Source organism: Musa acuminata, chromosome BXJ1-6, assembly GCF_036884655.1.
Source record: "Musa acuminata AAA Group cultivar baxijiao chromosome BXJ1-6, Cavendish_Baxijiao_AAA, whole genome shotgun sequence".
NCBI lineage: Eukaryota > Viridiplantae > Streptophyta > Magnoliopsida > Zingiberales > Musaceae > Musa > Musa acuminata.
The window spans coordinates 3,715,764-3,739,237 of record NC_088332.1 but is presented as its reverse complement, the minus strand read 5'-3'; the positions used below and the strand labels follow the sequence as shown (position 1 = coordinate 3,739,237).

General features: G+C 43.5%; 5 protein-coding genes and 1 non-coding gene across 9 annotated transcripts in view; 3 read left to right on the top strand and 3 right to left on the bottom strand.

The window, feature by feature from the left end:
• Positions 1-1,885: 1,885 nt before the first annotated feature.
• LOC135675686 (protein indeterminate-domain 16-like) lies at positions 1,886-3,886 on the top strand. The gene is made up of 3 exons (XM_065186079.1): positions 1,886-2,276; positions 2,363-2,765; positions 2,945-3,886. The coding sequence occupies exons 1-3, from the start codon at positions 2,156-2,158 to the stop codon at positions 3,741-3,743; spliced, it is 1,323 nt and encodes a 440-aa protein (XP_065042151.1). The 5' UTR covers positions 1,886-2,155; the 3' UTR covers positions 3,744-3,886.
• Positions 3,887-5,033: 1,147 nt separating this feature from the next.
• LOC103986777 (actin) lies at positions 5,034-7,540 on the bottom strand. Its single transcript, XM_009404871.3, has 5 exons — positions 7,461-7,540; positions 6,656-6,724; positions 6,132-6,525; positions 5,375-5,988; positions 5,034-5,275 (listed from the first exon to the last, which is right to left on the bottom strand). Exons 2-5 carry the CDS (start codon positions 6,713-6,715, stop codon positions 5,210-5,212), a joined length of 1,134 nt encoding a protein of 377 aa, XP_009403146.1. The 5' UTR covers positions 6,716-6,724; positions 7,461-7,540; the 3' UTR covers positions 5,034-5,209.
• A 658-nt stretch (positions 7,541-8,198) lies between these two features.
• Positions 8,199-9,699, top strand: LOC135675685 (U-box domain-containing protein 21-like). The gene has a single exon (XM_065186078.1). It carries the CDS (start codon positions 8,261-8,263, stop codon positions 9,578-9,580), a length of 1,320 nt encoding a protein of 439 aa, XP_065042150.1. The 5' UTR covers positions 8,199-8,260; the 3' UTR covers positions 9,581-9,699.
• Positions 9,700-9,805: 106 nt separating this feature from the next.
• On the bottom strand, positions 9,806-9,876 carry TRNAG-CCC (transfer RNA glycine (anticodon CCC)). The gene has a single exon. It is a non-coding gene; the product is annotated as a tRNA-Gly (tRNA).
• A 2,835-nt stretch (positions 9,877-12,711) lies between these two features.
• On the bottom strand, positions 12,712-17,172 carry LOC103988196 (mitochondrial metalloendopeptidase OMA1). Its single transcript, XM_009406753.3, has 3 exons — positions 16,098-17,172; positions 15,874-16,025; positions 12,712-13,428 (listed from the first exon to the last, which is right to left on the bottom strand). Exons 1-3 carry the CDS (start codon positions 17,034-17,036, stop codon positions 13,179-13,181), a joined length of 1,341 nt encoding a protein of 446 aa, XP_009405028.3. The 5' UTR covers positions 17,037-17,172; the 3' UTR covers positions 12,712-13,178.
• A 272-nt stretch (positions 17,173-17,444) lies between these two features.
• The window catches only part of LOC135675684 (uncharacterized), a 35,539-nt gene continuing 29,509 nt past the window's right edge, over positions 17,445-23,474 (top strand). For 2 of the 4 annotated variants that reach the window (XM_065186077.1, XM_065186076.1), the window contains exons 1-4: positions 17,445-17,634; positions 21,038-21,155; positions 21,240-21,301; positions 21,756-23,235. In XM_065186077.1, the coding sequence (XP_065042149.1) occupies positions 21,051-21,155; positions 21,240-21,301; positions 21,756-23,235 (1,647 nt within the window). In that variant the 5' untranslated portion in view covers positions 17,445-17,634; positions 21,038-21,050. Of the gene's footprint in view, positions 17,727-21,017; positions 21,156-21,239; positions 21,302-21,755; positions 23,236-23,474 lie in introns of all 4 variants that reach the window. The other 2 variants (XM_065186075.1, XM_065186074.1) reach the window with 2 other exon arrangements.

Below are 23,474 nucleotides of genomic sequence, written 5' to 3'. Positions count from 1 at the left end.
GGACTACTAAATCAAAGCCAATTGATGCATGCCGAGCTTCTTCTTTGATCCCATTCTTTTGTTAAAGAAGACACACCTCTTTCCTGCTTGATCTCATGGGCTTCCCTTTGGGAGCGGTATACCCACCCCTTATAAATGAATGGCATGGCATTCATGTGCCTGCACGCAGACATGTATTATTCTACGAGACAATATTCTTATCAGTATCTCAAGAACAAGACCTGCAGAACAAAGGGGAAGGCGGCAGAGTGCTTTGGCAAGAGCTTGTGGAGACTGGTAGGGCAGATGAATCAGACTTACACATGGGGGTATATAAAGCTTGGAGCTCATCAAAGTCACCGCCGAGTTCCTCCAATGAGCTTTTCTCTCTATGGCAGTCATAACTATCATTATGCACACTGCATGGCGATTTTAATGCCCCCAAAAAGCTGCCTACTTCGAGCTTAAGCTAATGCAGCGCAGCGAGAGTGGCATGCAGTGGAAGCATACCACCATGAGCTGCTGTCGGTCCTCTCACCCTTCTTTTTCGCACCCAGCAGCCAACAAACATGGCACATTTCCCACACACACTCTCTCTCTCTCTCTCTCTCTCTCTCTCTCTCTCTCTCTCTCTCTCTCTCTCAATCCTTGTTATTATAACACAATAACAAGGGTCTATTATTTCCAGGGAACAAAAGCTCTACATTAATGCCTTTTGCAGAATTCAAACATTACTTTGATGCACATATCTATAAATATGTCATTGTATTTTGTGCTGAATCAAATGTAAAAAGCTGTGGTATGTAAAAGCCCATTTGGCATATTTATGTTAATTATTAAGGAACTTCATTAAACATAAAAAAATTATCAGATGTGCTGCTCATTGATTTTAGCAATAGGAAACTAGAAACTGATGCATCTTCTTTTGAAATGCTGCTGCAAATTGTTACAGAAAAAGAGTAATCTTCTTTTGTTTCCTGAAAAATGCTATTAAGTGACATACAGCTCATTTTATGCCAAATGCAGCATTTGTTGATGCAAACAACAAAAAAATATATTTTGGGTGGATAAAAATAAACTTCAGTTGTAGTGTCATTTTAAAAACTTGAAGGTGTAATTTAGTATAGAAATTTGGATAATAGTAGTAGACATAGAAGAGAGGTAGAACAAAGTTAGAAGGCAATATTAATTTCTTCTTCCTGCCAAAGGAAATTTGACTTTTATTTGACTTCCCAATCCAAGAACAAGAAGCCAACAAATCTGCCAAGTTGTACTCCTATGTACTCTTTTATTCCCAGCTTTGCTGACTGCTTTAATTTTGTGAGCTCATTTATTTCCTTGGCAGATGTGAATTCAATTAAAAGTGCTCGATCATTCTTCAAATACGACTCCTTCCCCACTAAAAACCAGACAGGATGGGGGAAATCTCTGTCTATAGATTTTGAGCTTTGATGGCTCATCAATTTAAGTTGCAGTAGTATTGATTGGAGTATCAATGAGGATTAACAATGTAGATCTTACTTTGATAGATCTTCTAGCAGAGGATTTTGGAATTATTATGTAAATAGAAGCTGAAAACAAGTACGTATTGACATGGCCAGACTACTCCTTGGCATACAAACAAGTACGTATTGCAGTAGTCGTCTGTAGCTGCCTGTGCAAAATGGTAGAGAGAGAAAAGGAGATTTCACGTCTATTTGGAGACAGGCCTCCTGCATTAATGCATGCAAATTTATGCTGATGGATGTAATGATGCAATTATGAGCTCCTTTGTTTCTTTGCGGGGATGTTTTTTCTTTGTCCCGATGGCCTCATCATGCTTGGCTCAAATTTCAACCTCTCTCTCTCTCTCCCTCTCTCTCTCTCTCTCTCTCTCTCTCTCTCTGAAAATAATTATTTATCTGAATCCTTACACCATTGCAAGACCAGTTCCAACCCCGGTGACTAAACTGCCAACCTCAGAATGCTGATAGCTGCCTTTCTATGTCATCTCAGTGAGTTATGGATGCACTGAAGAGAAGATGTTGATGTAGAACTTGTCTTCTTCCTAAGATGTGCTCTCTTTATGTATGACAAGAGCTACGACAGTGAGATCTCAGTCGCAGAATCAAGAGAGGAGATCATATATAGGATTCGAATCCCTGACTGAGATAGAAATATATTGAGAGGGTATGCAATGTTAGGCCCTCCATCACCAGCTCCGTCGACACATCTCGGTGGCACCACCATCTCGTCGACCTTTCCGCAGCACAGTGCCACGAACAGCAAGAAAAAGCGAAGGCCGGCGGGCACTCCAGGTAAGAAGGGCTCGTGCAACTCAATTGACATGTTGCCGTGGGTGTTCCTTTGTTTCACCAGCTACTGGTTGGGCCATGGCCATCAGATCCGGATGCGGAGGTGGTGGCGCTGTCGCCGAGGACGTTGCTGGAGTCGGACCGGTACGTGTGCGAGATCTGCAACCAGGGGTTTCAGAGGGACCAGAATTTGCAGATGCACCGGCGGCGGCACAAGGTGCCGTGGAAGCTGCTGAAGCGGGAGGCGGCGGATCAGGTGCGGAAGCGGGTGTTCGTGTGCCCGGAGCCGACCTGCCTTCACCACGACCCCGCCCACGCCCTCGGCGACCTGGTCGGCATCAAGAAGCACTTCCGACGCAAGCACAGCAGCCACCGGCAGTGGGTCTGCGCCAGGTGCTCCAAGGCCTATGCGGTGCAGTCCGACTACAAGGCCCACCTCAAGACCTGCGGCACCCGCGGCCACTCCTGCGACTGCGGCCGTGTCTTCTCCAGGTGCCCACAGAGTTCATACAGATTACTATTTGTCTCGTGCTCTTCCCTGAACGCACAAAAGGAAGATGGCGTGCTAATAGCAGTTTCATTACTACAACATATGGCTCCATTTGTTGTAGTATATAACTCGATCTAAATCTTAGCAGCTTCGTTTTCTTTCTGTACTTTGATGGTGACAGGGTGGAGAGCTTCATCGAGCACCAAGACACGTGCACAGCCGGCCAAGCCCGGGCGCAGCTCCAGATAACTACCCAGCCACCGGCATGCCTGTCGAGGACGACCTCAACCACGAGCCGATCGAGCGACACCAACTTCAGCCCCAGAGTGTGGCCTGGTCTGAGAATGCAGACTCCGGCTGCCGCGGTCTTCCTTACCCGGCCTGATCAACCGCCCTCGTCGCGTCCCGATCAATTCTGCACTCAGAGCGTCGAGCTCCAGCTCCTGCCTCCACCCAGCAGAAGGCATACCCCACTCTCCTCCTCTGCATTACTGTCTACCGCCATCGAGGAAGCCAAAGCCACCAAATTGCAGCTGTCGATCGGTCCCGCTGTTGATCCCGCGCTTTCCGAGGACTCGCAGTCGGCCGCCGCTCGTCTCAAAGACGAAACGGAGCAGCAGCTAAAGCTCGCCGTGGCCGAGAAAGCACTGGCAGAAGAGGCGAGGCAGCAAGCTCGGCGACAGCTCGAATTAGCCGAGCACGAGTACGAGAAGGCCAAGGGAATGCGGCAACGAGCCCAGCTGGAGCTGGATCGAGTTCACGCAGTCAGGGAGCAGGCGGTGAAGCAGATCAACTCGACGCTGCTACAAATCACCTGTTACGCCTGCAAGCAGCAGTTCCAGGCAAAGCCCGCGATGGCCTCAGAGGTGAACTCCTTGGTCGTGAGCTACATGTCGGTGGTGACGGAGGGGGAAGAGGACAACGATGACCATGGCGATCCACGAAAGATCTCCAGGTCACAGCTTCCCAGTACTAGTTAAGACTCCAAAGTTACGTTCCCTTCTTTACCTATAGTGGGTGATGCATGTAATTTACCTTGAGCTTTCAATGTGCACGTCGACGGTGGTATCGTGACATGCAATTGTGCTTTCTATTTCTATTGGATAACGATGTTGATCATTCTATTTTTCGTGACTCTCTGCCTTTTTCCTAATATTTGTGAGTTGAGAAGGAGGTTAGTTTGTATTCAATCATGCAAAGTCTTGCTTTCTCGGTGGAATTCCTTGCGAGCTACAGCTCTTTGGGATGAATAGTGGCAGAGGGGTCGCAGGAACAATTAAAACGGAAGACTGATTAGTGATTCAAATCCACTGGAGACGAAAGATGAGAGCCAATTACAAAGTTGAAGTTGCAGCAATAGCAGTCGATAGATAGATTGGAGAGAGAGAGAGGGTGTGACGGGTCAGAGCATCGGTTGACGTAGTACTTCTCGTCACGGTCGGTCCCTACCGCATTCAAGTAGACAACTTCTCCCTCAAATACAAACACGAAGCAAGCACAGACATCATTCATGGAGTAAACTTCAAATGGCATGGTATTCAGTGCCATACGCTCCTTTCTCTCTTTCTCTTTCATGAGTTTGTGTTCAGATCTCTGAAAAAGAAGCTGAGTGTAGTGTAGATAGAGAGAGAGAGAGGAATCAAAGCATCTTTTCGTCGAGCATTTGAACAGCACCAGGAGGACATGAAGCCAAGGAACTTATTATGCTGATGGAACAAGAACTAGCAAAGGCTACAGGGAAAGGCACCTTTTCCTTTGGAACTTATTGTGCTGCTCAAACAAGAACAAGCAAACCCTACAGGAACAGAGCCCCCCCTGCCTTTTCCTCGGCCGATGTGCATCACCACCCCCCCTCCCCAGTATTTATACCTCTCTCTCTCTCTCTCTCTCTCGCTTTAAAAGAGCTGTTCTCTTTCGTCCCCGTCTCATCTTTCTCTTCTTTTTAACCTTTTCTTCTCACTTTAAGTGAGTTTGAGCCTGTCAGTGCGTACCTTCGACTTGATGCAGCAGCGGAGGAGGTCAGGCATTGCTTGTGAGATCTTTCAGAGTCGTGGCTATGTCTAGCCCACCCTGCTGCTTTGTTTTGCTCCATCTTTTCCTTGTCTCATTAGACTTCTTTTAGAGGGCAAGGGTTTGATAAAGGCTTTCACTCTTTCTGGATCAGGACAAAGGTGGAACACATTTTTAAGCATGAGATGGAATTGGCATACAACACTCGAATCATTTCAAACAAATGACACTTATTGAGCAAAAATTACAAGGTTAAGTGCTCATCAAAGCCATGTCTTGAGTCAGAATTATTGACCATCCATCAGTTGTAGGACTAAATGTTTGAATAATTGTTTGGTGGGAGAAAGAAAGCACAGCTTCAATCAATATAAAACCCTCTCTCTGTCTCTCTCTCTCTCTCTCTCTCCCCACACGTTCAAACTCAAAGTGAGAAGACTTAGAAGCATTTCCTGTGCACGATCGAAGGACCGGACTCATCGTACTCCGCCTTTGCGATCCACATCTGCAAACACAAGTAGCTCGTCGGGAACAGCAATCCAGAGACGATGGGAAGGGATTGCAGTGCATGCTTGGATTGCAACAAGGAGAGCATTCTACGTACCTGTTGGAAAGTGCTCAGGGATGCCAAGATCGATCCCCCGATCCACACGCTGTACTTTCTTTCCGGGGGAGCCACCACCTTGATCTTCATGCTGCTTGGAGCCAACGCAGTGATCTCCTTGCTCATCCTATCCGCGATGCCCGGGAACATGGTGGATCCTCCGCTCAGGACGATGTTGCCGTACAGATCCTTCCTGATGTCCACATCGCACTTCATGATGGAGTTGTAGGTGGTCTCGTGTATGCCCGCAGCTTCCATCCCGATCATGGAGGGCTGGAAGAGGACCTCAGGGCAGCGGAACCGCTCTGCGCCGATGGTGATCACCTGTCCGTCGGGCAACTCGTAGTTCTTCTCCACCGACGAGCTGGTCTTCGCCATCTCCAGCTCCTGCTCGTAGTCGAGAGCAATGTACGCAAGTTTCTCCTTGATGTCTCGGACGATTTCACGCTCCGCCGTGGTGGTGAAGGAGTAACCGCGCTCTGTCAAGATCTTCATCAGAGCGTCGGTGAGGTCGCGGCCTGCCAAGTCCAGACGAAGAATGGCATGCGGGAGCGCATACCCCTCATATATAGGAACCGTGTGACTGACACCGTCACCGGAGTCGAGCACAATGCCTGCACATCATCAACGTCAAGGTAGAATCTACATGAACAGATCAGCAAATCCAGGTAGTGAAGATAAGCACTCATTGCGCACAAGCTACTGCTTCGACGAACGAAGAACAAGCCAATGAACATTAGCATGAAAGCCAGATTACCTGTCGTTCGACCACTAGCATAAAGAGAGAGAACAGCCTGGATGGCGACGTACATGGCCGGAGCATTGAAGGTCTCAAACATGATCTGGGTCATCTTCTCACGATTAGCCTTGGGATTGAGAGGTGCTTCGGTGAGGAGCACAGGGTGTTCCTCTGGTGCCACTCGAAGCTCATTATAGAAAGTGTGGTGCCAAATTTTCTCCATGTCATCCCAGTTGCTCACAATGCCATGCTCGATTGGATACTTCAGCGTTAGGATACCTCGTTTGGATTGAGCCTCGTCCCCAACGTATGCATCTTTCTGGCCCATGCCCACCATCACACCGGTATGACGCGGTCGACCCACGATGCTAGGAAAGACAGCCCGTGGGGCATCATCTCCGGCAAATCCGGCCTAATTAGATGGCCATGACCATTAGAGAAGTACGTTTCATCATCATAGAGGGTGAGGCTGAGCTTTAAGGAAGCATATGCCACAGAGTGATTCACACAGAATCGACATGAATCTAATGTTCGATTCGTACCTTGACCATTCCAGTTCCATTGTCGCAGACGAGAGGTTGGATATCTTCGCCATCTGCCATCTTTTATAGCTGACAGGAAAGAGAGACGCAAGCTTAGATGCAGAGCCATTTATCGAATAAAAAGGAACAAGAAGAACAGAGTTACATTTGCAATGTACATGACCAGTAATTGGCACCCCAAAACAGTGTCAAATTGGATATGACATATGGCTTTAGATACTATATGACTTGCTATCCATCCCCATTGAACCTCCATGGGAGATCTTGGTGATTAATGTGAGATTGTGATTTCAGGCTCAGGTCTTGTCATCGATTGCTACATAACCAAATCACGCAAATTGGCAATGCAGATTCTGTAGATGAATGGAATTATGTTTATGACTGACATAATAAGGCTTTCAACAACTGATGAGCATAAATGTCAAAATCTCTCTCTGTATTTGTTTGTTTAGGTGAAAAAGATGGATTAATTAACCACACGCTTTTCGCATCTATATCCAAATTGATCTTGCGATCCAAGCTTATGAATATAGGAACGAATTATTCCATAAAAGAAGCAGGTCTGGAGTTGCATGAAGATCTGCGCCACAAGAAAACGAAAAACCAGAGAACAATGTAGAAGAAGAGAGCACAAATGCAACATTCCACGGAGCTGATACAGTGAATAAGCAAGAAGAGATACCTTGACCCTCTCACAGCGCATAGCCAAAAGAAGATCATGATTATTACTGCAAACTTCTATCAAAGATGTATTGCTACAGTGAAACCATCACAACAATACGAAGATCAAGTTTTTGATGCTTACCACCCAAGAAATGGACAGGCAGAGCAACAAGGACCTATCCCTGACTTGTTTCTCCTCCTGTGGCGGATCTCTTCATCTTTCTTGTTTTAAGGAACGGCGTTCGACGTCCAAAGAGGGAAAGAGGGGAGCTGGCGCGAGGTGGGCCGGCGGGAAGCCCGCTTCGCGCGCCGCCACGATTAGCACGTTAACGCCCGGGTCTTCCGCCACCGACGCGGTGACTCGGTCACTGAACCGGTTCGGCTCGACGCCTTAGCTCCTTCTCGGCCCGACCGGTTCATTCAGCAATCCAAAATTATGCGTCAAATTAATCGGATTTCAGAAGTATAAGAACGATTTTAATTTTAATCATTTAAATGTTATTCTAAATTAGTGGTATGGATGCAATTATGCCTTTACCAGGGTTTGAACCGACTGATTGAGGACACCTGTTGATGGAATGCCATCATGAAAAGATCTGCCTGCTGCCAGAACTTGATGTGACCCCATCGACGAGTCAAGATCTCTTGGATTAGACTCGATCCGTGAACCCGATGAATCATCTTAACTCGGTCGGGCTCAGATCGAACGGAGTAACTAATCCCAGTCAACTTACTTCGTTTGACTTTGACTGGAATAATCAGCTTACGCGGGTCTACCACGTTCTAACTTCAACGGTCAATGGTCAAAGCCGCACGCCTACGCCGTGGCGCGTCACCCCTTCCTATATATATTTCTTCGCTGAACTCTGATCTTAAGATCAGGCTGTGAAGAAAAATTTTCTCGATTCCATCTTCCTTTAGCTCCTTACGACTGCCTCCGTCATGGCATCGGCTCGCAGGACACAGAAGCCCAGCTCGAGGTTCTCCTTCGTCAAGAGAATCCCCACGGCCGACCCGACGGCGGAGTTGCCGGTGCCCGCTGCCTTCCGATGCCCGATATCTCTCGAGCTCATGAAGGACCCCGTCACGCTGCACACCGGGATCACCTACGACCGTCAGAGCATCGAGTCATGGCTGGAGGTCGGGTGCCTGACCTGTCCGGTGACCAACCAAGCTCTGGGGAACGACGAGCTCCTGCCGAACCACACCATTCGGAGACTGATCCAGGACTGGTGCGTCGCCAACAGGTCCTTCGGCGTCGAGAGGATACCGACGCCGAGAATCCCCGTGACATCGATCCAGGCGTCGGAGCTGCTATCGGAGATCGCCTTCGCTGGCCGTCGCGGTGACCGTGCTCGGTGCCAAGAGCTGGTCGGGAAGATCAAAGCGTTGGGAAAGGAGAGCGAGCGCAACCGAAGGTGCATCGGCTCTGCCGGTGCCGGCGGTGTGCTCGCCTCCTGCTTCAGCGAATTGGCCACAGAATCATTCGAGAGGTCCAGAGCAGGTGCCGCGGAGGAGATCCTATCGGCGTTGCCTCTGTTCTTCCCTCTGGATCAAGACTCATGTCGGCAACTCTCGTCCCCCAAGTCTCTTGACTCCATCGTCTCGGTTCTGAGGTCTGGGGATTTGGACGCAAGGGTTAACGCAGCCCTGGTCCTAAGAGAGCTCCTTTCATCTCTGCCTCCACGGCGAATCAATGGCGTCGCAGGGACAGACGGACTGGTCGAAGCACTGTCTAAGCTAATCCAAAACCCCATATCACCTCGAGCCACCAAGGCATCGCTGGTGGCCGCATTCTACTTGGTCGACTCCAGCGACAGGGCCGCGGGGGCACTTGTGGACGCGGGAATAATCCCCTCGCTTCTGGAGATCCTCGTCGACTCCGACAAAGGCATGTGCGAGAAGGCACTGGCGGTCTTGGACGGCGTTCTCGGGTGCAGCAGAGGAAGAGAGATGGCCTATGGTCACGCCTTAACAGTGCCTGTGCTGGTGAAGAAGATGCTTCGCGTCTCAGACATGGCGACGGAGTTCGCTGTCTCGGCTCTTTGGAAGCTGTGCAGGAACGAGAAGAGGGGAGGAGGGTGCTCGATGGAGGCGGTTCGAGTGGGGGCGTTCCAGAAGTCGCTGCTGCTGGTGCAGGTCGGCTGCAGTGGAGCAACCAAGGAGAAGGCTAATGATCTGCTGAAGCTTTTGAATGGATGCAGGGGGAGCATGGAATGCACGGAAGCAGTGGACTTCAGGGGGCTAAAAAGGCCCTTCTGATGGAGTCGATGATCAGCATTTTTGTAGAGAAAAGAGCATTGAGGTTAAACGGTATACTCTGTGAGGGATTCAATGTACAGATAGATGATTCGTAGTGAATACAAACAATACTTACACGATGCAGAATGTGTCAACGCTTGGCTGTTTGGATCGATGGTCACTCTTTGTGGATGTTTTGGAAAATGCTGAAGCAGGAGAATTAAAAACATAAAGGGACAAAAATGATGCGCATCCGGGGAATCGAACCCCGGTCAGTACCGTGGGAGGGTACTATGATACCACTACACCAGATGCGCTTTGATGTTGTGAATGCAGTAATAAAAATATATAATATAACTTTTGTTTTTAATTTTAAAGATATGAATTTAAAACCATAATATTTTACTTATTGTTTTTCCTAAGTTTTTGATTTAAAACAATAATTTAAAACCCTTTTTGTTTTTCCTAAGTTGTAAAAAATTATATTTTTCTGAAAGAAAAATCATTGACATTGCAAGAATAGTTTTTCTTTCGACCCTAAGGGTTGCATATCTAATTATTTATTATTATTATTACGGGCTAATCTTTTCTTGTTTCCTTCTTTCTTGAGAGAGATTGGAATGGTGCGGGTGCTTATACTAATTATATTAATTACAGCCAGTGAAAAAAAAATTTTTTTAATTTTTTTTAACTTGGAAAGGGGGTATCAACCTATAGTCCATTTTTGGTTAGCTCACACGATTTTACTATTTTAGGATGAGCTCAAAAGACACCTCTTAGGGTAGGTAGTGATATTGGTACTCATAATGAATTGCTTCTTCTATAAAATTAAATATGTTTGTTAGTGTCTATAGTAGAGAAATGATATCTCGATTAACCCAACTTTATTTAGACTGATGTAAGTAAAAGATTTGATATGACTAGAGAGAATGTTAGAACATCCATTCCATAATCGAGGGAAGTTCATAAGTTTGTTTTATATTTGATTTGTATGAAGATCGATGTTGCTTGAGTTTTGGTTCCTCCCATACGAAGTTAGTACAATCAAAATTTATATTTAAAAGATAGTTGGTCTTGATTATAGTGAGTGGGTGCTTTTATGAAGGGTTTAATCAGAAAAATATTTTATAATATGAGTAAAATATTTGCTCGACTTGTTATTTCGGAGTACGAGTGAAATATTCCACGTGGCCGTGGCCATTATGTTGGATTGATGTTCGTAATTTAGTTGTTGATTGGAACCATCTTTTCGAACCCATCTTCCCATCACTAATCGTGCTTTTACGTGCAATTGTTTCCTCGATCAAAAGTCACCTTTGAAAAGTTGGAAAGAGGCACGAAGAGCACATTGTTGCATGTGAAGAAGGGAACGATTTTAACACCTACTTATATGGGTGTTTGTGTGTTATTTTTGTCGGGCTTATTATAGATTATCTCTCGTATTTAATTATTTTTAGTATTTTAAATTTTATATTTTAAAAATTTATATTGAAATCCTTATAATTATGAAAGTGAAACATCTAGATTTATTTATACATGAATTTCATTAGTAAAAACATGAAAAAATAAAAGGTAAAAGATAATAAATTTAACATTACAATTTATAGTGATGAACGATGACGTCGTTAGCGTTGACGCTAATGCAATTACCGAGCGACCATTTCACTACTTTGCATCTGTGTCAACGCTCTATCGTCGTAGGATCGAAATCTGTTGTTGAAGCCATCGTGGAGATCCACCACCTGTCGAAACGAGACTCGAAGATGCATTCTCCCATTGTCGGCATTGTGCCCCTCCATGCCACTCACCTCCTTAACCACTACTATCATCGCTCGTTCATGCTCGAGCATCTAACACCTTTACAGTTGCCCTCCGCCTCCTCTCCTCTGTCGCCACCCAATACTCTATCGCAACCCTTTATAGCCTCTTCTCCATTAAGTCATATCACTTCATCATCGGGTCAAAGAAGTCTCTCATCGTCTCCCTCGTGGATCTCCTTAGCACTCTCAATGTACCGACTAGGTCCATCAAGGATGTGCTCAATGTTCTCTTTGGCCTAACCCTCTACCTGTTCAACTGCACTACCCTTATCAAGTTGAGCATCGTGTTGCCCCTCTTTGCACTGGTGGCGAAGGACGAGCAGAGGGGGGGTGGTAAAGGATGCAATAACAGTGATCACCCAGGTGGTAGGATGCGACGAAAGTGTGGAGGCATTCCAGAGGGTGGACAATGTTAGCGTCCCGGTGGATCTAGTGGTTGGGGGGAGCAGGAGTACGAAGGAAAATATTTTGGTTACGCTAATGAACCTGGTAAAGAGTGATGAGACAAAGTGACGGGGGACATCAAGGAGATGGACGAGACGGAGGTGAAGACGACGACAACAAAGTGAGAGCGAGGGGGAAGAGCAAGGCAAAGCCGATGTTGAGGGTTCTGGAGAGCGGGTGGGTCGTGAAATCCAGAAGAATGACAAAGGTCGAATTCCTGCTGTTTTCTCGTCTCATCTTTGCTATAGTGTTTAATACATCTGTTTGGATATATGTTCAGGTTATTTAGAGGACAGGAGGCCAGCTTCAAACATGATTGCCGAGACGACCATCATCTGGAAGCCATAACCAATGCAAGCACCGCAAGAGTCTGCCTTTTCATGGTCTTCTCAGTCGTCGAAGTGTGACTTGGAGTTTGTAGTCTGTTGTGGTCGTCGTTTCGGTCGACTCATTAAGATCGATTAGTGGGCAGGTGGCCATTCTTAAACTTATTGTTTCACCCTGCATTTTTTTTTACTGCATTCTCAATAGTTTGACAGGGATCAAGCACAGTATTTTGACGATGAAGTTGGATGCATGAATTCAACCACTGCAAGTTCATGGCAAGTCCACAGGACTCTTCGAGCTCGGTGTGCAAATAACACTTCTGCTAATCCAAACATCGAAGAAGAGCATTTGTAAACAGCTTCCAAAGCATGCTTGCAACCACAGAAGTCTGACTTCGACTGTATTGAAGTAGATATTATTATATTAATCCTGCATTTTTGATGTGAAATGTGGATGAGAGTAAGCTTTATTCACCCCATACACTTAATTACATTGTTGTAATGCAGCAGAAAAATAAAATAAGCACAGGTTTTAGTGCTATTGTTTTGAGAAGCAGAGCCAAGTTGAAAATAATTTTCCATAACATGCAAATGAAAACACAATATATCACAATGTTAACATCAAAGCATTTAAGTCGGGTTGTGAGAGTCAACTGGGTCCTCAACCCAGAACAAGCACACCGATATCATATGCCTCCCAAAGTGTAGCCCCGGACGACATGCGACGAAGATTTTTTGCAGATTCAGTAGGGTTTGTTTAGTAACAGGAGAATAACTACAGTTTCCTATCTTGCCCCAAAAAATAGAAATCCTCTTGTTCTGATTCCTTCACTCCCTTCTGCTGCACCTATTATCCCTATTAATGCAGACTACATTTCTTGGTCACTGGTCTTCTTGGCGCGAGTTATACTGCCGACTCTGAGAACCTGTGACCACTGGCGGATTTGAACTGTGTTTTTATCAAAAACAAAAAGAGTCGGACTGGATGGTTTATTGTGTATGGAGTCCATAGGGGAGAAGAGAGAAGTGCTACAGGAAGCCTTCGATACCACGACCAGCCATGGAATCTCTGTATATTTCAAGTGCTTCATCCATCACTTGAGCTTGTGTCAGCAACTTTGCCCTTTTCTTGCTGGATGGATGAGTGGAGAGATAATCTCTCAATGCTGAGTCTCCGGTGATCTGCCCCAGTTTCTCATACACCCTTGGGGCCACACGGGGATCATATCCAGCTGAAGCAAGCAGCAACAGTCCGATATAATCCGCCTCCATCTCCATCCTAGCAAAAAAGCCTGTCAACACCCAGAACAAGATTGCCAATGCAATAGTAACAATGAACTATAAAGAAACTATTAAGAAAACAAGTCAATTATTTCAATGAGACTCTCATTTCTTGAAAACCTAGCCCTATTCCGATAGTAATGCGAGTTGGCAAAGCCAGAACGAGATAAGAAAGGAATTCAAAATTTTCAAAAAACAATTAACTAGACCAGAACATCCAGGATTATACATTCACTTAAATTTCTACATATTTCATATATCTAACTCCGTAGCTGCTAAACAGACGAGCCTAATTGTGAAGCAATTAGCAATTAATCACAAAACAGGTGTTCCCCAGCTGGAAATATTGTACTATTCTCAACTCAACTTTTTTGTTTTCTGATCCCTTTAATTTTCCTGTGAAAAATTATGGTTTATATAACCACAATTAGATCACTTTTGGTGCTAAATGAACATTGATCTCCAATGTTATTTATTTCTTTCCCATGAATTTATACTTCAGAGGAAACTATTTAAATCATGAAGGTTGGGTATTAGATATTAAACTATCCAAAACAAGTAGCAACAGCAACACAACAGCAAATCCTTAGTCCTGACTATTTCTGGTGGCTCTGTGCATGCTATTATACCATTTGGCTTTATTAAGAGAACCTCTGGACACACAGATCCCAACCTGAATCTGCGGCATTAGACACTGAAACCTTTGTCTATTTGACGGAATGTGCAGACTTGACTGAGATGAGGTCTGTCTAGGTTAGAAGTTCCAAACAGTTCCAAATGAGTCTGGGAGACTCTGAATCTATCATGACAGTTTGCATCTGGTTTGACCAACTCCAATCATCTCCAAAAATGCTGACATGTTTTTTTGTCACTATTTTTAGTGACAATTTAAGAAGTGAGTCTCATTTAATATCTCCAAAAATTATTATATGATCATGATATAATTTTACATAGTAATTTTCCTATTTAGGCCGTCTGAAAGTTCTTGAATAATCTTTAAGAGGGATTCTCTAAGATGAGAGGAGGACTTTTCTGAGATGAGAGGACTCCTTCTCTTCACAACTACTAAGAAATACGTGGTTGTATCCCATCAAGCACACCTTAAAGTAATTAAATAAAGTTTCATCTTTTTCATAACTCTATTCTCTCTTCTAATCCAATTCTTTTTTTTTCTCTCTCAGACAAAATTCTCTTTTGAAGCTTACCAAAGTTGTCACTCAATAGAAGGTTGATGCATCCTATAACAAGTTTAACACATGAAAATAAATATTCAGTTATGCTAAGATGGTCATATGTTAAAGTGAATCGTAAGTGTCCAAATACAACTATGAAAGAATTTTCTGATCTCTTTATACATAAGGATAATGAGAATAGTTAAAAAGAGTGGTATTTGCTATTTGAAATGATAAAAAATTAACATAATCCTTTACCATTTAGTAGTAAGTACCTTGAGCAATTAGATTGCTGGCTAAGAGAAAATGCAAGTTTTTTGTTTTCAGAAGCTCTCTAAGCATCATTTAGGTGTCCAAATGGTCACCTGGCCTATATGTCCTAAAAAATGCTAGGCATATAGACCATCACGAATCAAAAGGTGATGGAAGTGGCTCAGCCACCAGGTGTTCAATCATTACTGACTTGATATTGTGCTGGTTTGAGAGGATATGTACTGAAGGAATTAAATCTCAGGTACTGACCCTGGCTACATATCCTCTTGTACCAGCACAACATCGAGATGCAGACATGTACTTATGCTTTATGGCTAGTATAGGATACCAGAGAAGGTAAGAGATGTATGCTTGACATGAAGACAACTAAAACATTGTTGTATCCCTATGTTCAATACCCTCTTTGACCATGTCATATGCGATTAATTTAAATAGTAAAAAAGGAAAAGAAAACGATATGCAGATGTAGAATTTTGAAATACAGGCCAAAGAACATGCATCCCAGAAATACATGCTTCCCAAGTAACAGCAACCATAGACATCATCCACCAATACAAGACTAATAATTCAATAGAACTCTTGTTTTGGTTAAGGCCTTAGTTTGGCATCCCTAAAGCAGATATTCATTGAACCAACCCAGTCATGGTCATGTTCATTATGTTTCCATTAATTTTACCACTTTTTTGAACCCATAGCATCCTTTTCTCTAATTATACATTCACCGGTTGCAAATCCCTAGTAATAACTTCAACTTCTATCAAAAGAACATTTTCAATGCTTGTATGTATTAATTTATTGTTAAGAGAAAATTACACCAAATACGTAAGTCATCCATTAATCTTTCTACAGTTTGAATTAAGTCAAATCCATCGTTAACCTAATCATCCCAATCGAAACTTCATATCAAGCAAATTGATCATGTAAGCGATAACAAACATTAAATTGACTTAAAAAAATTGCAAATTGTCTGATAGCAATTAGAAAACGAATCCATGTACCTTCGTGAGAAAGGTAATCTCAGAAGAAGATTTGACATTGCATTTACAAGGTCGGGCATGGCGAAGAACTGGAGAAGAATCAACTGCAATATGGCAAACCACAAATTCTTCGTGATCATTTCTGCAGAATGCCGAGCAATGGCATGGGCAACCTACAATCATATTGAAAATCAAGATATCAATATGAATCCCAAATCACAACCAACTGAAAATTAACAGAACACCTCATGGCCAATGACTGTAGCGATCTCTGCATCACTCCTGAACTGATCGAGTAAGCCAGTGAACACAACGATCTTGCCGCCCGGAAGGCAAAACGCATTGACGGTGTCGTCCCTGACCACCAGAATCTCCCAATTCAGCCCCTCCAGGTGCTTGGTCACAGGTTGGGACTTCCTAGCCTCGCCCTCCCTCCTGCTCTGGTGGACCCACCGATCATCAAGAACCTCATCCTCGCGGCTCCACTTACCCTCTTCCTTCCCGCTCAGCGCCCAAATCGTGTCCCGCCCCCTCTCAGGCGTGTCAAACTCCCCCCGGGGGCTTTCTGACGCGTACTCGAGGTCGCTCCACCGCCGGTCGTCGTGGCGCAGCCCGCGTTGGAGAGCCTGGATGATCTCCTTGGAGATGAGGCGAACGCGGATGCTGTCGGGGTGGAGGGCAGGGAGGATCTTGCCGCGGAGGGCAGCCTTAAGCTGCTCGAACTGCGACTCACCGAGCTGGCGCTCGACGGCGGGGGAGACGAGGACGAAGTGGCGGCGCTTGGTGTAAGGAACTGTCTCGAGGTTGCCGTAGTAGATAGTAACAGCGGCAGTGCCGCCAACCACGACGACGATGAGGGCGGCGCGCGGGTTCTGGTACCACCGTGGCTTTCGGCGGAAGTGCAGAACCTCGGGGCGGGCGGCGTAGTAGTAGGACCGCCTGGGGACGACGACGGCGGCAGCGGTGGAGGCCGAGGAAGGGGATAAGAGGGGCTTCGCCCGAACGAAGAATAAGGGAGCGAAGGCAGAGGAGGAGAAGGACGACGGTGCCGAGAGGTAACGGGGAAAGGAAGAGACGTGCTCAGGATCGGGGGCTTTGGATCGGGTGGTGTTTGGGGTCTTGGAGGCGAAGCGAGCGCGGAGGGCAGAAGCGAGTGAGGGCTTCGCCCTCCTGAAATTATTCATGGTGTCTGCCAATTATCGTTACGAGCGTTTCACGGGAGATCTGCGACAGTGAACGGAGACGAAGAAGCGGAGAAATGGAGATAGATCACATCAGCCATGGAGAAATTGGTAGGGTGTAGACGCATCCGGAAGCTGGCGGTCCGTTTAGGCTCGGCGCCGGCGAGGATTCGATGCGTACATGATCTGCATCCATTATGCTTTAAGATGCGTTTTGAGATCAGTTTCCAGATCATGGACTAGCCGGTCGGACCCCGAAGATTATGAACCGGACCGCGTAATGATCCTGCTCACTAGATTTAAAATGGTTCGGTCGAGTCGAGTTAAAATGGTTCGGTCGAACCATGTAGAGTTGTCGCTTCTTTGCTCTGCCGCATTGATATTTCCTCTCTGCGAAGGACGGCTCGTCGGTCTTACATTTCTTTCGTCTCTCCCCCGTTTCTTCTTCCCCAGGACACCAAGCGATATGGGGAGCTAGAAATCTCCGCGCTGCGGCCGATCGTCGAAGAATTTAGGGTTCGTCTTTCGATCTCGCCATCCTCGTCGTCCGATTTCGGCTGATCTTTGGAGATGCCTCCCCTCGATGGAGACTAGGGTTTCGGTGCGTTGTCATCCAGATTCTTCGCTTTTTTCCTCCTTGATCGAATCGTAAGGTGCCGAGCCTGCTCGCGGAACCTTCGTCTGCGACGTATCGTATGATCTCGTCTACCTATCGATATAATTCCTCTTCTTTTCTAGGGTTAATAGTCGAAGAATTTTACATGGATCAACATTTTCTTGACTTCTCTTATCTTATGATGCGATACTGTTTTTTAAACCATAGGTCTCCAAAGTTTTATCTACATTGATACATTTGATATTGTAAGCCAGGTCTGAAAACAGTTCTTGGACTGAATTTAGGGTTTGTTGTTTGATGTGATTTATTAGAGTGGAAGCTGTGTCTAATCTAGCATAATGGTAAAAAAGAAAGAAGATTGTAGCAACAAATTCCTGATCTAGTTGAGGAATTCCAGTGTCTTCTGTAACCTTGTATGAAGGATTGATTTCACAAGGATTGAGTGATTCTTTTTTGCTTAACTGCTGAAGTGCCACATCACTCTTTAATTTTGGTGATGACTATGGTGTCATTGGCAACTTTCTCAACATGTAAAAAAGAAAAGCAAGATGAATGACGAAGATCAATTATTTGGTTGACAACATGGTCCTAGCCTTCTACATGGGCACAAGGTTAATTCGAATGACAAGGAATAGTTTGGCTGGTTAAATCTCATACCACCAGTTGCCAAGCAGGACTATCGTTAGAAGCTTAGATGTGTTATTGGTTAGTTTTCTAGTTAGAATAGGACTAATCAAATATTTCCACGATTTTCAGACAGGTTATTGTCCTTAAAATTTTCAACTATTTTAGGGAGTGATTAAACTTCTTTTTGAAATTGATGTGGGTTTCAATTATAGTATTTCTTTGGCTAGTTGTTTACCTACTAGGATGATATTTTGGGAGTTGTAGAGTTTTGTTTTGGTAGGAGAATATGCAGTGATGGGAGTCAAATTTGTCCCACAAGTCATATCAATCTAGATGCTTATAAGGTCTGAAGGACATGTTTCAGACTTGCACACTTTATTTTATCCAATAATATTTCTTAGTTAAACTAGTTAGTCTCTATTGACTTTTCTCTCTCTGAGGTCTATTTTCTTGCATAAAGAAACTCCAATAGGAAGCTCATATCCTATCAAATGGTACCAGTACGGGACAATCTTCCATGACTTCTGGATCTTGCTGACTTCCATGGTGGATCAATCATCAATTGAAGGTTATATCCAGGATAAAGTGTCCTGGTTGAGAGATTAGATGTATTGAGTTTGAGTAGATCAACGTCTTGTGTTTGAGAAGATCAAATAGCTGCTTGGATGGAAAACCAAGTTGAGACTTGAATAAGCCAATATAGCAAACCAAAGATGAGAATGAGCAGAAATTATTGACTTGTGATCTTTGTTTTGATAGGATATGCTACTAATAAGTCTCTTTCCAGTTTAAAGAGAAAAGGCCTTCTAAGTTGTCAATTGGAGAATAAAGCTATAAAATTTAAATTAACTTTAATTGTTTTGAAAGACAAGATAATATCCAAGCATGAAACGTTTGATTGACATCCTCTTATGTATACAACTTATTTAGAGTTCTATTGGAAATTTTGTTGGTGCTGATCTCGTTATTCTTAAATATTTGATTGAAGAGATCTCTACATTTATCCAAATATGACTTCCTAATAGGTTCAACAATTTTTCTGACCTATATGATAATTGCATTGCAAGTTTGCAACTATCATACACCAATAGACACAAAATATGACTCTATAGATTTCCTACCAATGACTCCATGGACTTTCTACCAAAACTAAAAATGGAAATGCATTCAAAACGAATGAAAAGTAGAAATTAAAAAAATATTATTTGTAGGACTTATCAGTGAGGTCACCAAGCGCTCGAGAAGGCACCTAGGCGAACCGAGGTGAGGTCCGAGCACCTCAATTTGTGTCCGGGTGAGCGCTTGGAATTGGGCACGACCTAAGCGCACACTTGAACAAAGCTGACTGCCTGTGTGGATCTTGGTTCGCTCGAACTAGATGAGAGGCCCACTTCACAACAATCGAAAAAAAGCCTCTTCATGCAAAAACCTAGCAGTGATGATTTGCTTCCTCTCGCGGTGTGTGCTTTGGCAGTCCATCGATACCGTCAAGTGCCTTCGTCTCATATGGTGGCCCTCTCCCTCCAACAAAACTGGCGAGTGGCTCTTCCTCTTTCTCCTCCCCCTCCATTGTCATTGCCCCTTGCCAAGCCTCCCTAACAGCACCCTCCTCCCGCCGATTAAGGGACATGCAGCATGTTATTTTGAGAAATTAACAAGTTAATCAAACATAATAAAACTATGAGAAATATAGAAAAATAGATTATTTTGAGTTCAAAATTTTAAAGATTATTGCAAGCTTCCTAATCCTTTGTGTTTTATTTTGTTTTGATTTTTTGAACTTTTATTTTCCTTACTGTTTTAAATTTATTTTTTATCCATTCAATCTTTTGGTCTGAAGAGTTCGATCTGGTCAATCCATTCTATTCCAACTACTATCCCTATTTATGAAACTTGTGGGCAGTAGCAGCTAATGTAAACTCTTGTAAGCTTCTTGAGCCATCTTTTGCTAATTGTTTCTGCTTTTCCAGCAAGAAAGCACTTAAATTTTCTTATTTTAAATCTTAGGCAGTTCATTTTCTTCCTCGAACTAGAGAAAACTCCAGTTAGGAGAGTCAGTTCAAACACCATGATAATAACCAGTTTAGACTGGAACCTTGCTGATAGACTGACTTGGATTTGACATGGAGTGACATCATAGGAGATGTGGCCAAGCAAATTGATGAACAAATATTCTGAAAATTTCCATTATATTATTTAATTGGTTTTGTTTCAAGTAGGTTAAAGTTAGTTCGGTTGATGTGTATACGTACACATGGATAGGTCTATATATCTTTATATATTGTTTTCGGAATTCTGGATATATTCTTATATGGATAAGAACATTATATGATTTTGATCGTAGCCTAATATACATTGTTGCTGCAAGTTGCAACAATTATCTGGAATTTTAACTCGTTGTTTTGAGTGAAGTCGTGCAGCACGAGCATGTGGTGTTAGACACACGTAGGAATTTATAGTTTTATTTACATATGATTTATATTTCTGAACCCTTTTTACTAAACAACTAAACAAGTGACAATACTATTTCATTGCAAATGGTTCATTGGTTACGTTTAGTGCCTGTTCTTTATTTTCAACCAGTGCACCAGTTTTACTACAGGAAAAGCAACAATGCATTGAATCACTGAAAAGATGCTGAGATGCTAATGGCATGGCGAGTGCCAGTTTTGTCAGAATGAATTTGATTATTAGTCTTACTGATATTTGGTGGTAATGGTAAAAAGATGGTTTCACCGTAGCCAAATTCTGTTGAAAACAGCTATTTTCTCAAGATGGCGGCTTCTCAGCATGTTGAAGTGGAGGCAGCGAAGCTTTTGCACAAACTTATTCAAGAGTCAAAAGATGAGCCAGCTAAATTAGCCGCAAAGCTTTATGTGGTATGGAACAGCCTTCTTATTGGGTCACTATATCTTATTTGGATCAACATTAATATCATTTCTTTTTATTTTTGACTGCTGCAGATATGCCAGCATATGAAATTAAGTGGAAAGGAGCAGTCATTGCCATATCAGGTCATTTCAAGGTGAAGGTCAATTAATTCTGTTTCGTTCATTTACTGACATTGTGGGTTTTTCTTGTTTTTGGAATTTACCTTTTCTTCCTCGAATTTTGAACTTCTACTGTTCTCAATAAGTAGCTTCAAGACATTCTGATACCTGATCTCACCTAATTGAAGCAGCTAATTAAAATTATACTCTTCGAAAATAATATACAAATTGGATTATTTTATATTAGGAATCATCTTAGTGCTCAATGATAGGACACACAAAGGGATGAGAGAATTGCTTTGCTTGTGATAATGGAAGTCATTTTAATGAAGATATGTTACTTGACACTGGAAGTTCAAGCGACTTTCAGTAATTTTTTGTTTACTTTGAGCTTCTAGATAGCAAGGCTAACATTATTATAGTTTTCTAAGTAGCAAGGTTAGCATTATTCTTTTCATGTGATTATGCAAATATGCTTTTTCCTATCAGGGCCTTGGAAACTGTCATAAATCAGCATGGGCTTGATATTGAGGCGCTAAAGTCATCTCGTCTTCCATTTGCTGGTGCTCCTCAAGTAGGGAGCTCCGGGCATGCAAAATCAAAGGATAAGGAAGCAATCACTAACCTCTTACCCACAAGTAGTACTGATGTGCCACAAAATAGCACACCTGTTGCCACTTGGCAAGTTGCATCAACTAATCCAGCAAAAGAAGAAACGTATGCTGGTCCTTCCCAAAGCTACATCATGATGAAAAATTCTATAGCAGCTCCAGGTGCAGTGGACATTTCAAGCAAGCTCCCTGGAGGAATTAGTAAAATGGACTCTATTGGACTTGATGTCCAACAAAGCTGTTTATTTCAGAAAGCTAGCAAGTCATCTGAGCATGAAAGTCCAGCTAGCATGCCCATGGAGGACACAAGATCTGCAAATTCTTCAGAAAGGCATGATATTGCTAAATTTGATAATCAAACAACCAAGAAAGATATAAAGAAGACTGTTCCTAAGCGAAAAAGAGCTAATTCAAAGGTGGCAGAAGATTCACTGCCTGACAGCCCCCAGCTGTCAGATACTTCTGCCATGGGCCACAACACCCGGAAGGGCAAGCAAACTGATAAAAGTGGAAGGCAGGGTGAATTAAAAGCTGGGGATCAGGAACAACCAAATCCGCTTCAACACAACAGTCGCTTATATGGTGGTGCTGGTACTTCGTTTATAAGCAAACAAGAGGTTTCTCAGGCTGTTACTGAGAGGACGACCGATAACATGAAAAAGTCGAATACATTTAATCAAATCTCTAAGCTTCCTGATGAAAGAGAGGTGTCCTCTGCAGACAGAATTTTTGCTATGCAAAAGGGAGGGTTGCTGTCATCAAGAATCAATACTTTTAGCCCAAATTATGTCTGGAACCAGAACAAATTTGCCCTGTCATCAGAGAACTCACAAGGTTCTGGTTCTGCTCTTAAAGAACCTTTTCCTGGAATTCATAGTGAATCAATGAATATTAATAATCAATCAAAAGTTAACACACATGATGAGACAAATGATAGCTCAAAGTCTATGGAGGTGCCTACAAATCACTTGCACGGTATGCCTACAGTTAATTCAGGGGCATTAGGTGCTTTCAGCTCTTTTGGCATGACCAACATGCCATTTTCTGCTCCAGCACCTTATAGCAGCTCTTCATTTGAGAGTCATGATTTGACTTCAAAGGTGCATTTCCCAAGAAGCTTTGAAAATTGCTCTAGTTCTCATTTATTGGATAAGGGCAAGGATGTGGTCCCTGTCAGTGGTGGCAAGGAGATTTCCTCATCTGCTAAACCAGCTACAGATTCACGGATCTGGAGTTCTGCTGTCATGAGAGAAGGAACATCAAGATTTTCCGGAAAAGCTTTCGAAGGTCAGGCTGGTTTATCATTACATGGACAAAAAACAATGGAAGGAGCTGCTATGCATCTAGAATCAAGTCAAGTATGTTTTCTTTTTGATTGCTATAACTTGATCCAATCTTATATTTCAGCTGCCACAGAAATTCATCAGAAGAGTTCTAAATTCCAATATAGCTTTGGTAGTTTAAATTTGCTATAGATTCTTGTAACTTGTAAATGTGGGTATTATTCATAATGGAGTAACTTTCAGTTAATTTCTGTTGATTATTTCGATTTTTATGTGGCTTGCATGTTACTTTGAAGTATCAACTGTTTTGTCAT

Excerpts from the sequence above, each read along its gene's own strand:
- LOC135675686 (XM_065186079.1), top strand. The coding sequence starts at position 2,156 with ATGTTAGGCCCTCCATCACCAGCTCCGTCGACACATCTCGGTGGCACC. Across the intron at positions 2,277-2,362 it reads AAGGCCGGCGGGCACTCCAG|ATCCGGATGCGGAGGTGGTG; the intron begins GTAAGAAGGGCT and ends CATGGCCATCAG. Across the intron at positions 2,766-2,944 it reads TGCGGCCGTGTCTTCTCCAG|GGTGGAGAGCTTCATCGAGC; the intron begins GTGCCCACAGAG and ends TGATGGTGACAG.
- LOC103986777 (XM_009404871.3), bottom strand. The coding sequence starts at position 6,715 with ATGGCAGATGGCGAAGATATCCAACCTCTCGTCTGCGACAATGGAACT. Across the intron at positions 6,526-6,655 it reads ATGGAACTGGAATGGTCAAG|GCCGGATTTGCCGGAGATGA; the intron begins GTACGAATCGAA and ends CCATCTAATTAG. Across the intron at positions 5,276-5,374 it reads CCCTGAGCACTTTCCAACAG|ATGTGGATCGCAAAGGCGGA; the intron begins GTACGTAGAATG and ends TTGTGTTTGCAG.
- LOC103988196 (XM_009406753.3), bottom strand. The coding sequence starts at position 17,036 with ATGAATAATTTCAGGAGGGCGAAGCCCTCACTCGCTTCTGCCCTCCGC. Across the intron at positions 16,026-16,097 it reads CTACAGTCATTGGCCATGAG|GTTGCCCATGCCATTGCTCG; the intron begins GTGTTCTGTTAA and ends ATATGATTGTAG. Across the intron at positions 13,429-15,873 it reads AGATTACCTTTCTCACGAAG|GATGGAGATGGAGGCGGATT; the intron begins GTACATGGATTC and ends CTTTTTTGCTAG.
- LOC135675685 (XM_065186078.1), top strand. The coding sequence starts at position 8,261 with ATGGCATCGGCTCGCAGGACACAGAAGCCCAGCTCGAGGTTCTCCTTC.